Source organism: Musca autumnalis, unplaced genomic scaffold, assembly GCF_047663935.1.
Source record: "Musca autumnalis isolate F117 unplaced genomic scaffold, ASM4766393v1 scaffold_1, whole genome shotgun sequence".
Classification (NCBI taxonomy): Eukaryota; Metazoa; Arthropoda; class Insecta; order Diptera; family Muscidae; genus Musca; species Musca autumnalis.
The window spans coordinates 14,988,366-15,003,734 of NW_027411644.1; the positions used below are offsets into that span (position 1 = coordinate 14,988,366).

At 35.6% G+C, this 15,369-nt stretch overlaps 1 protein-coding gene across 1 annotated transcript; it reads right to left on the reverse strand.

The window, feature by feature from the left end:
* Nucleotides 1-2,498: 2,498 nt before the first annotated feature.
* LOC141391555 (uncharacterized) lies at nucleotides 2,499-13,163 on the reverse strand. Its single transcript, XM_073964427.1, has 5 exons — nucleotides 12,026-13,163; nucleotides 11,752-11,950; nucleotides 6,999-7,092; nucleotides 2,800-3,904; nucleotides 2,499-2,728 (listed from the first exon to the last, which is right to left on the reverse strand). Exons 1-5 carry the CDS (start codon nucleotides 13,095-13,097, stop codon nucleotides 2,526-2,528), a joined length of 2,673 nt encoding a protein of 890 aa, XP_073820528.1. The 5' UTR covers nucleotides 13,098-13,163; the 3' UTR covers nucleotides 2,499-2,525.
* Nucleotides 13,164-15,369: the final 2,206 nt, after the last annotated feature.

The following is a 15,369-nucleotide window of genomic DNA, read 5'->3' on the forward strand; positions in this document are numbered from 1 at the left end:
AAAAAAATTGTTTCAATATACACAGGCTGAGGGTATATCTCTGTCGGCAAAGCCGACTGATACATTTTTACTTGTTTATTTTATTTTTATTTTTTTTTTTTTTTGTAATCACGCTACACCTCGCAATTTTGATTGGATCGTCACGAAATTTTGGGTGTTCATGGGTGTCCCACAGAGGAAAAAACCTTTTGATTTTGGTAATGGTCGGATATTATTCAGGGGTCGGAATGTGAAAAAAACATATTTGAAGAAAAGGCCAACGTTTTATTTCAAAGCGAATATCTCTCTTCTGTAAAAGGTATATCGAAAGCAAAACATGGCAAGGAATGTAGAAAATATCACCTTTACGACGATGTGAAGTAAGTTGACATAGGTGGTCAAACAGCAGAGATATCGCAATAGTCGGTAATGCATCACTTTTTTGTGCAATCACACTACAGGTCGGATCCTCACGAAATTTTGGGGGTTGATGGGAGTCTCACAGAGAAAGAAGCCTATTGATGGTTGGCGTACATCCAACTTTTCCATTTTTTTATTTGTTCTGTATTAATTAATTAAATTAAATTGTTCTGTATTAATTAAGACATTCAGAGCAAAGGCGCTAAGCTATCTCAATTTTAATATTTTGAATTTTACCAGTCAAAAGCTTATGGTGTAGGGTATCACATAGTCGGCCCCGACCCGACTATAGCCTTGGCTCACTTATTTGCACCTAAAATTGTGAAAGGAAACTTATTGTTCCATTTTAATTAAGACTATTTTATTGTGGATGGTATTAAAAATTCAGTCCGGCCGAACTTAACTTTTTACTTGTTTTGTATTTAACCTTGAGCCTGAATATTCGAACAACACAGTATTTCAAAGTATATTATCCGTTAAAAAAATTTCGAAACTTAACGTTCACCTAACCTCTTTAGCTCACCTAGTTCCTTTCTTTTATATCGGTCCTTCCGTTTATATAGTTCAATCGTTCACCTCGCTCATATAGTTAATTTTGCCGCTGTACTAATTTCTTTAAAATTTCAAGTATTTCTTCCGGAAATTACAAAACCAATTTTATAATGATGAATGAAAATAAATTTATGCTTTGTTCCGGAACCTCCATGAATATATTATTTTTGAAATGTTGAAATTTTTTTAAAAATTGATAAAAAAAATCAAAAATAGTAGAGGTTCTGGAACAGGGCATTACCACTTTAGAACATATAATTACATTTGTCATTCCGTTTGTAACACATCGAAATATTCATTGGAGACCCTCGGTATAGATCCACGCCTTCATATAGCCCCCATAGAACGGTACCTCCCGATTTTCGGTATTTTGCATATTGTGGCCTCAATAACCCCTTAAAAGGCTGAAAATTGGTATTTAGACTTCGTTGGGGGGTATAAAACTTTCCACCTGAAATTTGTCGGTATAGGTCCACGTCTTCATATAGCCCTATAGAATAGTACCTCCCGATTTTCGGTATTTTGAAGGTTGTGGCCTCAATACTACACCGAAATTGCTAAAAGTTAGTATTTAATCTTCTTTAAGGGTATACAAATTTCAGCCAGAAATTTGTCGGCACAGGTACACGGCTTCATATAGCCCTCATAGAGCTTAGCTCCCGATTTTCCGTATTTTGAAAGTTGTGGCAATAACAACAAACCGAAATGGCTGATATTTGGAATTCAGTCTATGTTGGAGGTAAAAACATTTCCGACTCAAATTCGTGAGTATAGGTCCATGTTTCGATATAGCCCCCACAGAAGGGTATCTCCACATTTTCGTAATTCTGAAGGTTGTGGCGTTAATCTGGTTCTATCTCCAGGTTTAGGAATGTGGCAGCTTAGATTGTTTGTATACACAAACCTACTGGAGTTAGTTGAGTAGGTTTGACAGGGTAGTTGGAAAGGTTCAGTATGTCGTGCGGGACTGTACCGTATGCTGGTCACCACCATCCAGAGCATAGGCAAGACAAAACTACTCTGGTTTGTAATGGCAGCTGACGCTCCTCAGTTGCGATGGATGGGGGATGTTACCCGAGAACCGCATTCACACGATAATTGTTTATGGTATCTGCTACTCCATGCTATTTAAACCTGCTTAATAGGCTTGTTGATCTAGTGGTTCTCTCTTGTGTCGTTGGACCTCTCTTTCTAGATCATGAAAATCCCACCTGACATGCATGGGTGGGGAAGTCCTATCCAACATATGGTGACCTAGGATGGCTCTCACGGTAATACCCGGACAAGTACTGCAAAGAAAGCATACCATTATGTTGCTCATGATCGATCTGCTTAGATAGCGCTATACCCTTTTGGTCACTACGTACGACCGAATGTCATAATTTATGATGAATATTAAAGTGTCCGAAAATCAGGAACTACTAAACTTCCATAAGCAGGCTAATCTTGGGCCTATAACCGATATTAATCTGCGGGATGTATGAATAAGCATTGCTTCATTTATTATTAAATAAATATGTTAATAATTTTCTAATGTCCAAAATTTTCTAATTTTTTCTATAAATAATCTGCAGTTACGTTTGCAAGTCTAGTAATCCGTGGCGATCGAATAACGGCAACAGTTTCTTGATGACATCTTGAAATTCCTTATTCGATGTGAAACAATTGCGGCGGAAATTTCTGGCTCTTTCATCATCATCCAATAGGCTATGAAAATCAGCATCATCGCTATCTCCGGTGGTCAAAATCGAACGTTGGCCCAAAAGTGCATTAAGGGCTGAAATAAAAACGGAATATATTATTAAAAAAAAAATTATTTAAATAAATAAATATGCATTTATAGCATACCTATAATACGACTTTCTTCTAACTGCACCGTGATTTCATGTAAACTGGGTATGTGGCCTTTAAACTTCAATTTCTTCAGTGTATCACTTAAAATCGAATGATAATATTGAATTAATTTTTCTTGCACCTCACTATCCACCAATAGCTTGGATTCCAAAGAAGTATTGAATAAAAAATGCAAATCCACAGCAACCGAGGACCAATCACACATTTGAAAATCAATTAACATTGTGTTCTTTAACGATCCCGACTTATTACCTTCCGATTTGTCATATAACATCATAATATTATTGGTCCACAAGTCTCCATGATTTAGGCTGTAGAAATTCCGCGGGTTTGGGGAATAAGCTTTGGTACAATAATCCACAATGTGGGGTGTTAACTTCACCAATTTGTCGGAATAATATTCACCCAGTTCGAGACAGTTTTTGGCAAAATGAGCAGCTTCTTCGGTAAAGTACTCAAAAATACAACCAAATCCCTTGGTGTGATGATTAAACATGCCATGATCGAATTGTTCCAACAAACCACCTTGACGTTCATTCAAAACTGCAGCAGCTGCATGAAACTTTGCCAACTTCTGCATACACAACTCCATATGAGCGAAATCCAGACCCTTTATGCGATCTGCCAGTTCATAACCTTCCACAGTGAGATCTTCAAAAATGATTGCCGTCTTTTCTTTATCCACTTTTAGGGTTTGGGCAAATAGCTTCTCTGTATCACCAGATTCTCTAAGAATTTCGGCCAATTGTGGTAGAATTTGTTCATACATTTTCATTTCAGTATCGAACATATCATAATCGGACATTATTTTCGACACCATCGGATCATTTTCAAATGAATATTTCATAATAAAAGACAAAGTTTGAGGTTTGGCATTCGTTTTGCTTATAAATGATATCTTGATACGGATCATAACACTGGCATAATTTTCACCATTTGCTGTTGCTGGGCGTATATCCACATTCGTGAGTTGTACCGTATTATCCTTGAGATATTCCTTAAGGACTTGTTGCAAATATTCATGGCTCAGCCACTGCGGTGCTTGCCATACATTATTTTCACACATATTTCCGTAAAAGATAAACGAGCGATTTGATAACTAAAATGGTATATGTCTTTCGAGTTATCTTCTCACGATAACAAAATCTTCTCTGGGTTGCTTTCTTTTTATATTTATCCGTACGATCCATAACCAGGTACCCGGGTACTTTTTTGAACTTTAAAGTGCTGCTGTTCCGTTATTATTGAAGATATCAACATGAAACTCCGGATCATCAAAGATTTCGGCTAATTTATATTGTTAAGTTATCATTATGGTTATTAGAAAGAAAAATTTGCTTAGTAATTGCGCTACGACATAAATTGTTTTCCTCTCTAATCTAATTCTCATTATCTCCAGTTGAAGTTTTATGGCGGCAATTTGTCTAGAAAATAAATAAATTTGTGGATTTTATTCACTTCTCTTTTGTTAGATTTGTTCGCGTGTTATTTAATTAAGTTTCCACTGTTTAATTAAGTTTCCAGTTTGTTGACATCTGAAAAGATTATTATAATCTCTCTTCCAGATGTTTCTGAAAATTTAAAGATGTTCATCAAATCTACAATTGTGAATTTTCTGTACGATATTTGTAAGGGAGCATCAGGTGTGAAATTAGCAACAACAACGATATCGACTCGATAATAATATATAGTGTCTGCCCTAGAATCAATTCCAATGCACACATATACCCAGCAAAATGTTCGAGGACAAATCATGAGTTGAATCATCGGTGCAAGTGACATGGCATCGATGAAAATTCGGGTGAATCGCCGATGAAATTTAAAAGGGAGTGACACACGCTTTCACGAATTCATTGTCATGGCATTGTGCACCAGTTCACTGTCATGGCATTGTGCACCAGTTCATTGCCATGGCATTTTGCACCAGTTCTTGGTCATGACATTTTTCCAAAATTCAGAAATAAAATTTGCGGACAAATTATGTAATTTATTGAATGCAATACAGAGATGATGTCATTTTTCTTTATTTTTACGTAAATTTCAAGATTATTATCTTTATGTTTAATAATATAATGTATTAATTATATTGATCTGCCAAAATCATAGTCATCTCTTCCCATTGCTGCAAGACATTTCATTCAACTTGGGGTTACGTTTTTTTCAATATTCGATGAATTATGTGCCAATCTCTGCACCAGGCTCCTAGTATAAATTTGATTTCTATTATTTTTAAACAATTTATTCTGTAATAGTTAGCATGTTTTGGTGGTCAACTTATACTTATTTAGACGGCTTTTATTCTAAACAAAACATATTGTTACATAAGCCGAACTAAGAATATATTTCCAAACGCACAGACCTTCTGCTATGCTTTTTTTGTTTTCTAAAAATTTACATAGTCTGTTTTTAATTAAAATATGTAAATTTTGCCACTATCGATCACTTTCTTCTGACTTTTATTTTAACAATTACTTTTGCAAGTAAACAATTATTCGGGTGCATGATTATTTGATCACGATTGTACGGGTACTTATTAATTTATTTAAACTCAATATTATGACAAAGATCTTTCACGACTCCATTCGAACTCATGGTAATTTGATGTAAAAGATCGGATCTTTCACGACTTCATTTGAACTCATGCAAAAGAACCAGTGAAATCATGATTTCACATGGAACCACTTAAATTTAATTTTGCTGGGTACATACGGCCGATTGTCATAATTTATGATGAATATTAAAGTGTCCGAAAATCAGTAGCTAATGAACTTCCATAAGCAGGCTAATGTTGGGCCTATAACCGATATTAATCTGCGGGATGTATGAATTAGCAACTCTACATCGGTATTCCACACATACATTTCATTTACGGGTCACTAGACTCCGTGTGGAGTTATTTTTTCCCATTTTTTTCTCCCATCGGACGCCTCTTCAGGTGGTGGATAGGAGAACGCTCACCAGATATGGAGGGTACCGCAAAAATAAAATATGCGTGGCGAACAAAAAAAAAAGGGAAAAAAGGCAGCGTCTGACCAAAGGATTGGCGGCAGCAAACAGCGTCTGAACTCGAGGAGGAGGAGCGGCTGAATGAAAGAAGGAAAACTATAAAACCTTTAGAAGGCAACGGGAAACCACTAAAGTAACAACCCTAGAAAATAATACAAATACAATGAATACAACAAATAACACACGGCCCTCAGTCTCCGGCCAATTGAGGGTGCTAAGAATCCCCGGAGGTAAAACCAAATTCAATATCGGAACCTGGAATGTACGAAGTCTCTATGAAGCTGGAAAATTAGCTAATACGGTATTCGAGATGGACAGACTTAATATAGCTATTCTTGGCGTATGTGAAACCTGGTGGCCAGACAGCGGCGATATATGTATTCGAAACGCTAAAATGTTCTATTCAGGAAATCTTACAAAAAATCACAGAAATGGTGTTGGAGTAATACTGAAACAATATATAGCAACATTTGTTAAAGGAGGATTCATCCCAAAATCTGACAGAGCTATGTTTAAAAAGGTGGAAACTAAACCAATAAATATAAATATCATACAGGTATATGCTCCAACTGCCGACAAAAGAAACTTTTTATAAAAACATTGAAGAGTTGATGAAACTAACTTAAAAAAACAACAATGGGATTAAGCCAGACTATTTTGAAAAAACCAAATTGCAAACGCTATCCCAATTAAAAAAACGCCACAATGCTTCAAATTGAAGACACTGGCACGACGTGTGTTGTTTTTGCTGTAAAGCAGACCAACCAAATGTTGGTGTGTGCATTTGTCGAAATTCGACGACACATACAAGTGGAAGAGGTTTGAATTGTTTTCGCAGACAATTTCGTCGGAGTTGTATGAGGTTGCCAAGGAAAAACTTCTCATTGAACTTTTTTCTTTGCTTACCTTTATACTTCGAGCTGACGATTGATGTTTGGGTATAAAAAGTTTCTTGTTGAAGAAGTTATTGAAAAATAACTTCGGTGGAGAATATCCACAAACAAGAAACAAGGGAACTGATGAGATCCAGTGGCGTGGATCGAAACTATAGTATTCCCTGCCTTACCCCTTGGCGAACAATGCCAAATCTTTGCCACTAATAAAATAGTTGTTTTAAAATATTAAAACAACAACAATGTGATTAAGCCAGACTATTTTGAAAAAACAAAAAGGAAAAAGCTAAATACAGAACTGCTAGGAGATCCACGAATTAAAGCGAGTATAAAAGAGAAGATAAACGAAGAACTATCTAATGTTGATAGAAACGATGCACAGTGTTGCCTCGTGGACAAAAATCAAAAATTGTGATGTTAACTTTTACATATGTTCATGATTTTTTCTTACAGTAAACACATCCCAGACAACGAATCTGAAAGAATTTTGTCGATATGTGCATCCATAATGAAGTTATAGCCCTTGAAATATGAAAAATATTTCCCAGGTAATCTAAAGCGGTAATCATATGAAAATTAGACAATTTTTAAAATAACATTTTCTGAAAAGTTTGTTGATAAAATTAAAAGTTTTGGATGGGGATTTGATGGGTGGGCTATAAATAAAAAATTTTAGTACAAAAAGTTGACATCAACTGCACGTGGGCAATGTACCGTTATCAAGAAATCAAAATTTAAATTTGATAAAAAAAATCAAATTCTTATTATTTAGTAGAGCAGATCTTTTGATTGCCACCTATTGCCATCTCGGCTCTTGTTTTCCGTTAATTGGACATCTCTTCCAAATAAAAATGTGCAAAAACTTTCTGCCCATCCCTGCAACCTTCTGAGATATATCGGTTCAGATTTTATATAACCCCCATATATATCTTTTCCCGATTTAGCTACAACTTGTTCAATTTTGATCGGATAGCTGTCAAATTTAGTACATGTTATTTTCTTAGGCCCCTGAATAGCTACACCGGTTCAGATTTGGATATAGTCCCCATATATATCTATCACCGATTTTGCTATAACACGGTCAATTTTAATCGAATAGCCTTCAAATTTTATGTGCGATATTTTCTTAGGCCCCTGAATAGATTCATCGATTTTCGTAAAAATCGGTTCAGATTTGGATATAGCCCCCATATATATCTTCCCCCGATTTTGCTATAATTCGCTCAATTTTTGATGAATAGCCTTCAAATGTAACATGGGATGTTCCTCAGGCCCCTGTTCAGTTTTACCTTTGACCTAGGTTGATGAATGTTTGCACAAGTACTTATGAGGGCACAGGAATGAAAAAAATCAACTTTGGTCCATATCGGTTCAGGTTTGAACATGGCTTCGAAATATAATTTCGCCCGATGTCACTCAAGTACGGATAATAACGTCATATTTTCTTATTTAACCAATATCTCACATATATGAGAGCTATATCCAAATCTAAACCGATCTTTGTCAAAATCTGTGAAACTGAAAAAGGCCTTAAGAAAACATCCCATGTTTAATTTGAAGGCTATGTTTAAAAAATTGATCGATTTATAGCAAAATCGGTGGAAGATATATATAGATATATATAGAGCCTATATCCTAATCTGTACCGATTTTTGCGAAATCAAATCAAAATCGGTAAAACTGAACAGTGGCCTGAGGAAACATACCATGTTAAATTTGAAGGCTATTCATCAAAAATTGAGGGATTTATAGCACAATCGGGGAAAGATATATATGGGAGCTATATCCAAATCTGAACCGATTTTTACGAAAATCAGTGAAACTACTCGGGGGCATAAGAAAATATCACATATAAAATTTGAAGGCTATTCGATTAAAATTGACCGAGTTATAGCACAATCGGGGAAAGATATATATGGGAGCTATATCCAAATCTGAACCGATTTTTGTGAGAATCGGTAGAGCTACTCATGGGCCCAAGAAAATATTACATATTAAATTTGAAGGCTATTCGATCAAAATTGTCCGAGTTATAGCAAAATCGGGGAAAGATATATATGGGGGCTATATCCAAATCTGAACCGATATGGACCAAAGTTGAAATTTTCCATTCCTATGCAAAAATTCATCAACCTTGGTCAACTCCTTCTATTTTTGTCCACTTTTGTATGGAAGCGGCAACACTGTGCGATGTGGAAAACAAGTGGGAAAGAACAAAAAATACTATGAAATCAATCTCCGAAAACAGCCTTGGCAAAAACAACAAGCCAAATAAAAATGATTGGATGACAAATGAAATACTACAATTAATGGATGAGCGACGCAAATATAAAAATCAAAATTACGAATTGTATCACAACATCAATAAGGAAATAAATGCCGAAATCCGAATTGCCAAAACAAAACAACTAAATTTGCAGTGTCAAGAAATCGAAAAGCTTCAGAGTCTACACGACCACTTCAATTTACATAAAAAACTAAAGGAAGCAGCGGGAGTGTATAAGAAAAGACATTCAAATGTCTTATACAATAGTAACGACAAACCAATATTATCAATAGAAGAGAAGAAAAATGTCTGGAAAGAATATGTTCAACAACTGTTCACAGATAATAGCCGATCATACAACAGCGAAGAGGTGCAATTGCACATTCTGGAACCCCTATAACTAGAAGTGAAATAGAGTCCGCTATAGCATCACTTAAGGACAAAAAATCGCCGGGACCTGATGAGATTCCATCAGAAATAATAAAACTTATAGACATTAACAATATTGAGCTGCTAACAATACTTTTTTTATACGATTTATGAAACAGGAATATATCCTCAAGATTGGTTAAAACCAACATTTGTAACATGAGTCATGCTTTAAAAATATTTCTTAGGATAATACACAAGAGAATTTATCCAAAATGCGAAAAATACTTGGGCATATCACAATTTGGGTTTAAAGAAGGTATGGGTACTCGTGAAGCCTTACTTTCCCTGCAAATTATAATCCAAAAATGCCGAGAAGTACAGAAAGATGTTTTCATATGCTTTGTCGAATATGAGAAAGCATTTGATACAGTGCAACACGACAAACTAATTGATATCCTTATCTCAATTGGGATTGACAGTAACGAAATCCGATGTATCAAAAATCTGTACAGATATCAATCCGCTCAAGTAACTATTGACGGAGACAACACAGAACCTATCCTAATATCAAGAGGCGTCAGACAAGGATGTATATTGTCTCCTTTGCTGTTTAATATATACTCCGAAAAAATTTTCGAAGAATCAATCAATAAAACTTCAAAAGGTATACTCATTGGTGGTAGATACATCAATAACATACGATACGCTGATGATACTACAATACTACCTAATAGTATCTCAAATCTGCAAGAATTAATGGACAAATTGGTGACATGCAGCAACCAATATGGAATAAATATAAACAAAAAAAAAAACAAAATATATGGTTGTGAGCAGGAAGAATAGCCACAGCAATATTTCCCTTAAAATACAAAATTACTCAATCGAAAGAGTCCAAAACATTACATATCTCAGAATAACTTTAAATGACGAACGGGATTGCTCCAAGGAAATAAGAAGGCGAATTGAAATTGCTAGAGACTCGTTTTTCAAATACAAGAGAGTTCTGTCCAGCCATGATATAAATCTTGAAACTAAATGTAGATTTATAAATGCATATATATGGTCAACCTTACTATACGCTATGGAGGCATGGACAATAAAATTATTAGACGTGAAGAAATTAGAATCCTTCGAAATGTGGATCTACCGCCGAATTTTAAAAATACCATGGACTGCCTTAGTTTCAAACAATGGAGTGCTTCGAAAAACGAATCGAAATAGAGAGATAATGATAAACATCTAAAGACGAAAAACTGCCTACCTTGGACATATCATGAGGAATTCAAAATACAAGCTCTTGCAGGATATCATAAAATTAAGAATAGAAGGAAAAACTCCTAAAGGCCGAAAGGAATTGTGTTGGATTGCAAATATTCAAGAATGGACTGGAATACGAGACGTGGGACAGCAGAGACATATTTGCCGATATTGTAAAAAATCTATGAATTTATTTGAATTTTTTTATTTCAAATCCATTGTTTCTTTGTAATTGTAATGGTCGCCAACATTCGTATGACGAATAGGCAAATAAAGAAGAGTTAGGCTCAAGTGAGATAGGTATCTATTGACCAGACTGGTGGAACAGTAAATATAGTCCCCCACCTCCACTTTTGTTGCGATCCTTTATCAGTACGTTACAACCAGTGATGTCGGATAAGTTTGGTCGAAAATCGGCAATTTTCGAGTACTAAAATCGTCAAATCGGCAAAAAATCGGCAAATTAAATAACGTTTATTTCAGTTCAAATTATTGCTATATTTAATAAGCATAATTTAAAAAATAACATTGTAAGTACAACAAAACAATGAACAATTCATAAACCAAGGCAACAATTCGACAAAATCGATTAGCTGTCAATGAGAGCCGTACCTAACATTTTCTGAGCGACATTTTTGCAGAACATTTCGAAGCTGAAAAACGTCGTCTTGCGGCTCTTAAAATAAAGGACGAAAAGGACATTGAAGGAAGCGAGTTAGAAGGCCGAAGTGCTCTACGAAAATAATTCTCATTCGATTTGACTGAAGACATGTCATCTCAAAAATAAGCTAAGTCAACAGTGAACAAAGATATAACGCAAATTCCAGATGGCTTACAGGGTCTCTAGCAAAAACTTCATAACGCGGAAGTTCGACTCTCGGCGGATCTGTTCTTCGGTGTTCTTAATATACTCACCAATGCCTTTCTTCCCCAAGAGGAATTTTCCGTGCCACAGACTTTGACCTCCATTTTGTTGCACAGTGTAATCAAAGCAATTGCATTCGTATTGGTTATCCAACCTTTGTATAAGCATTATCGGATCTCTAATAACTAAGTACTTTGCTTCATTTATTATTAAATAATATGCTAATAATTTTCTATCTAATGTCCAAATTATTCTAATTTGTTCTATAAATAATCTGCAGTTACTTTTGCAAGTCTAGTAATCCGTGGCGATCGAATAACGGCAACATTTTCTTGATGACATTTTGAAATTCCTTATTCGATGTGAAACAATTGCGGCGGAATTTTCTGGCTCTTTCATCATCATCCAATAGGCTATGAATATCAGCATCGTCGCTATCGCCGGTGGTCATAATTGAACGATGGGCCAAAACTCCATTAAGGGCTGAAATAAAAAGGAAGACATTTTAAAATATTCTCAATTAAAAATATTCTTCAATTAAAAATATTCTTGGCATACCTAAAATACGACTTTCTTCTAACTGCACCGTGATTTCATGTAAACTTGATATGTGGCCTTTAAACTTCAATTTCTTTAGGGTATCACTCAAAACCGAATGATAATATTGAATTAATTTTTCTTGCACCTCATTATCCACCAATAGCTTGGATTCCAAAGAAGTATTAAATAAATAATGCAAATCCACAGCAACCGAGGACCAATTACACAACTGAAAATCAATTAACATCATGTCCTTTAACGATCCCAACTTATTACCTTCCGATTTGTCATATAGCATCATAATATTATTGGTCCACAAGTCACCATGACTTAGGCTGTAGAAATTCCACGGGCTTGAGGCATAAGCCTTGGTACAATAATCCACAATGTGTGGTGTTAACTTTAGCAGTTTATCTGAGTAATATTCACCCAATTCGGGGCAGTTTTTGGCAAAATGAGCAGCTTCTTTGGTAAAGTACTCAAAAACACAACCAAATCCCTTGGTGTGGCGATTAAACATGCCATGATCAAATTGCTCCAACAAACCACCTTGACGTTCATTTAAAACGGCAGCAGCTGCATGAAACTTTGCCAACTTCTGCATACACATTTCCATGTGAATGTAATCCAAACCCTTCTTGCGATCAGCCATTTCATAACCTTCCACAGTGAGATCTTCAAAAATGATTGCCGACTTTTCATTATCCACTTTTAAGGTATGTGCAAATAGCTTTTCTGTATCACCAGATTCTTTGAGGATTTCAGCCAATTGTGGTAGGATTTGTTCGTACATTTTCATTTCAGTATTGTAGATATCATAACCGGACATTATTTTCGACACCACCGGATCATTTTCATAGGAATATTTCATAATAAAGGACAATGTTTGTGGTTTGGTATTCGTTTTGCTTGTAAAAGATATCTTGATGCGGCTCATAACACTGGCATAATTTTCACCATTTGCTGTTGCTGGGCGTATGTCCACATTCGTCAGTTGCACTGTATTATCCCTGAGAAATCCTTTAAGGACTTGTTGCAAATATCCGTGGCTCAGCCATTGCGGTGCTTGCCATACATTATTTTCACACATATTTCCGTAATAGATAAGCGAGCGATTTGCTAACTAAAATGGCGTGTGTTTTTCGAGTAAGCTTCTCGCGATAACAAGACATTACTCTGGGTTGCTTTCTTTTTATATTTATATTGTTAAGATATCATTATGAAAAACTTGTTTAGTAATTGTGCTACGTCATAAATTGTTTTCCTCTCTGATCTAATTATAATCATCTCCAGTTACAGTTTTATGGCGGCAATTTGTCTATAAAATAAATAAATTTGTGAATTTTATTCACTTTTCTTTTGTTAGATTTGTTCGCGTGCTATTTAATTAGGTTTCCACTATTGTATAATGAAATTAAATAAAAAATAATTAAGTTTGTTGACACCTGAAAAGATTATTATAATCTCTCTTCCAGATGTTTCTGAAAGTTAAAAGATGTTCATCAAATCTACAATTGTTAAGTTTTTGTATGATAGTTGTAAGGGAACATAAGAAGTGGAATTAACAATAACAACGATATAGACTCGACAACAATAATCGAGAGTTTTTAAGAAAAGGATGTGAGTGGCTAGACAGTAATTTATTTTGGTAAACTTCCATTTATACAAACATTACTTACTTAGCTAGCCCTCTACCGAACATTTGTTCCATAAGCCAAACCAAGAAAAAATCTCCGTTCCTCTCTTTTTCTTGGTATATTTTGACAGTTCGGGATAATGTGTTTTCTGATTTCTTCTCCTACTTGTTGTCTCCATCTAAGCCTTGGCCTTCCAGTTCTGAGTGTACCGCCATGGGGCCCGTATTTATGTGCCTTTTTAGAGGGGTTCGTCATCGTTCATTCGACGTCGATATTTACTATCAATGCGAATTGGGCCATAGATCTTATGAAGAATTTCTTTCGAGCACACGTTATCTGCTTGTGCAACTATCCATGCTTCGGGACCGTACATCAGCACGGTTAGTATCTGTGTTTTATTGAGCATTATTTTGTTTGACGAGATGTGTCTTTATTCTTAAACTAACTTACTTAGCCCAAAACAGCATATGTTGGCCAACACTATTGAAATAATGGCTTTTGAACCCAAGTGTGTTCGGACGAAATCCGTTTCAGACAATCTGGCTTGTACGTACCATAACTCTTGAACGGATCAACCGATTTAATCCAAACTTTGCACCACGTAATATTTATACCATTAGAACATAGGATAAAAAGGGTGAATGCGTTTTAAAACTACCATAAGAACGGCGTTAAGTTCGGCCGGGGCCGAACTTGTTATAACCTCCACCACGAGCTGTATCGAAGTAAAATGGAATAATTTGTTTCCTTTCGTGTATGAAGAAGACTTAATACTAAATTTCAGCAATTTCGGTAAAACAATGTGCGGCATCGTTCTATGGGGGCTATTTCAAAACGTCGATCTATACCGACAAATTTCTGGCGGAAAGTTTTAAGACACAAAAAAGACTAAATACCAAATTTCCTATATTTCCGTAAGAGAATGTAGCTTAAACTTAAAAAATACCGAAAATCTTGAAGTACGCTTCCATGGGGATGAAGGAAGACTTGGATATATGTATACTGATAATACTCTTCTGGAATATTTTATATCCCCTTAGAAGACTAAATAACGAATTTTAGTAATTTCGGTGGGATATTGACGTCACAACCTTCAGTATTACGAAAATTGGGAGATAACTTTCTAAGGGGGCTATATCGAAACGTGGACCTTTATGGACGAATTTTAGTCGGATATGGGAGCAATATGAAGGCGTGGAACTGTACAGACAAATTTCTGGGTAACAGTTTTATATCACCAACGAAGACTAAATACCAAATTGCAGTCATTTTGGTGGAATATTGAGGCCACAACCTTCAAAATACCGAAAATCTTTATATGGGGGCTGTATGAAAGCGTGGACCTATACCGACAAATTTAAAGAGGAAAGTTGATGTCTAAATACCAAATTTCATCCATTTTGGGGGGCTATATGAAGACATGAACCTATACCGAAAAATTTAGAGGGGGGGAATTTCACGCCCCAACACAGGTTATATACCAAATTTCTGCCACAACCTTCCAAATACCGAAAATCGGGAGGCAACGTTCTATCGGGGCTATAGGATGGCGTGGACCTATACCGAAAAATTGAAAGGGGGGATTTTATACCCCCAACAAAGATTATATATCCAATTTAAGCCATTTCGGTGGAATATTGAGGCCACAACCTTCAAAATACTGAAAATCGGGAGGTATCGTTCTATGGGGGCTATATGGAGGCGTGGACCTATACCGACAAATTT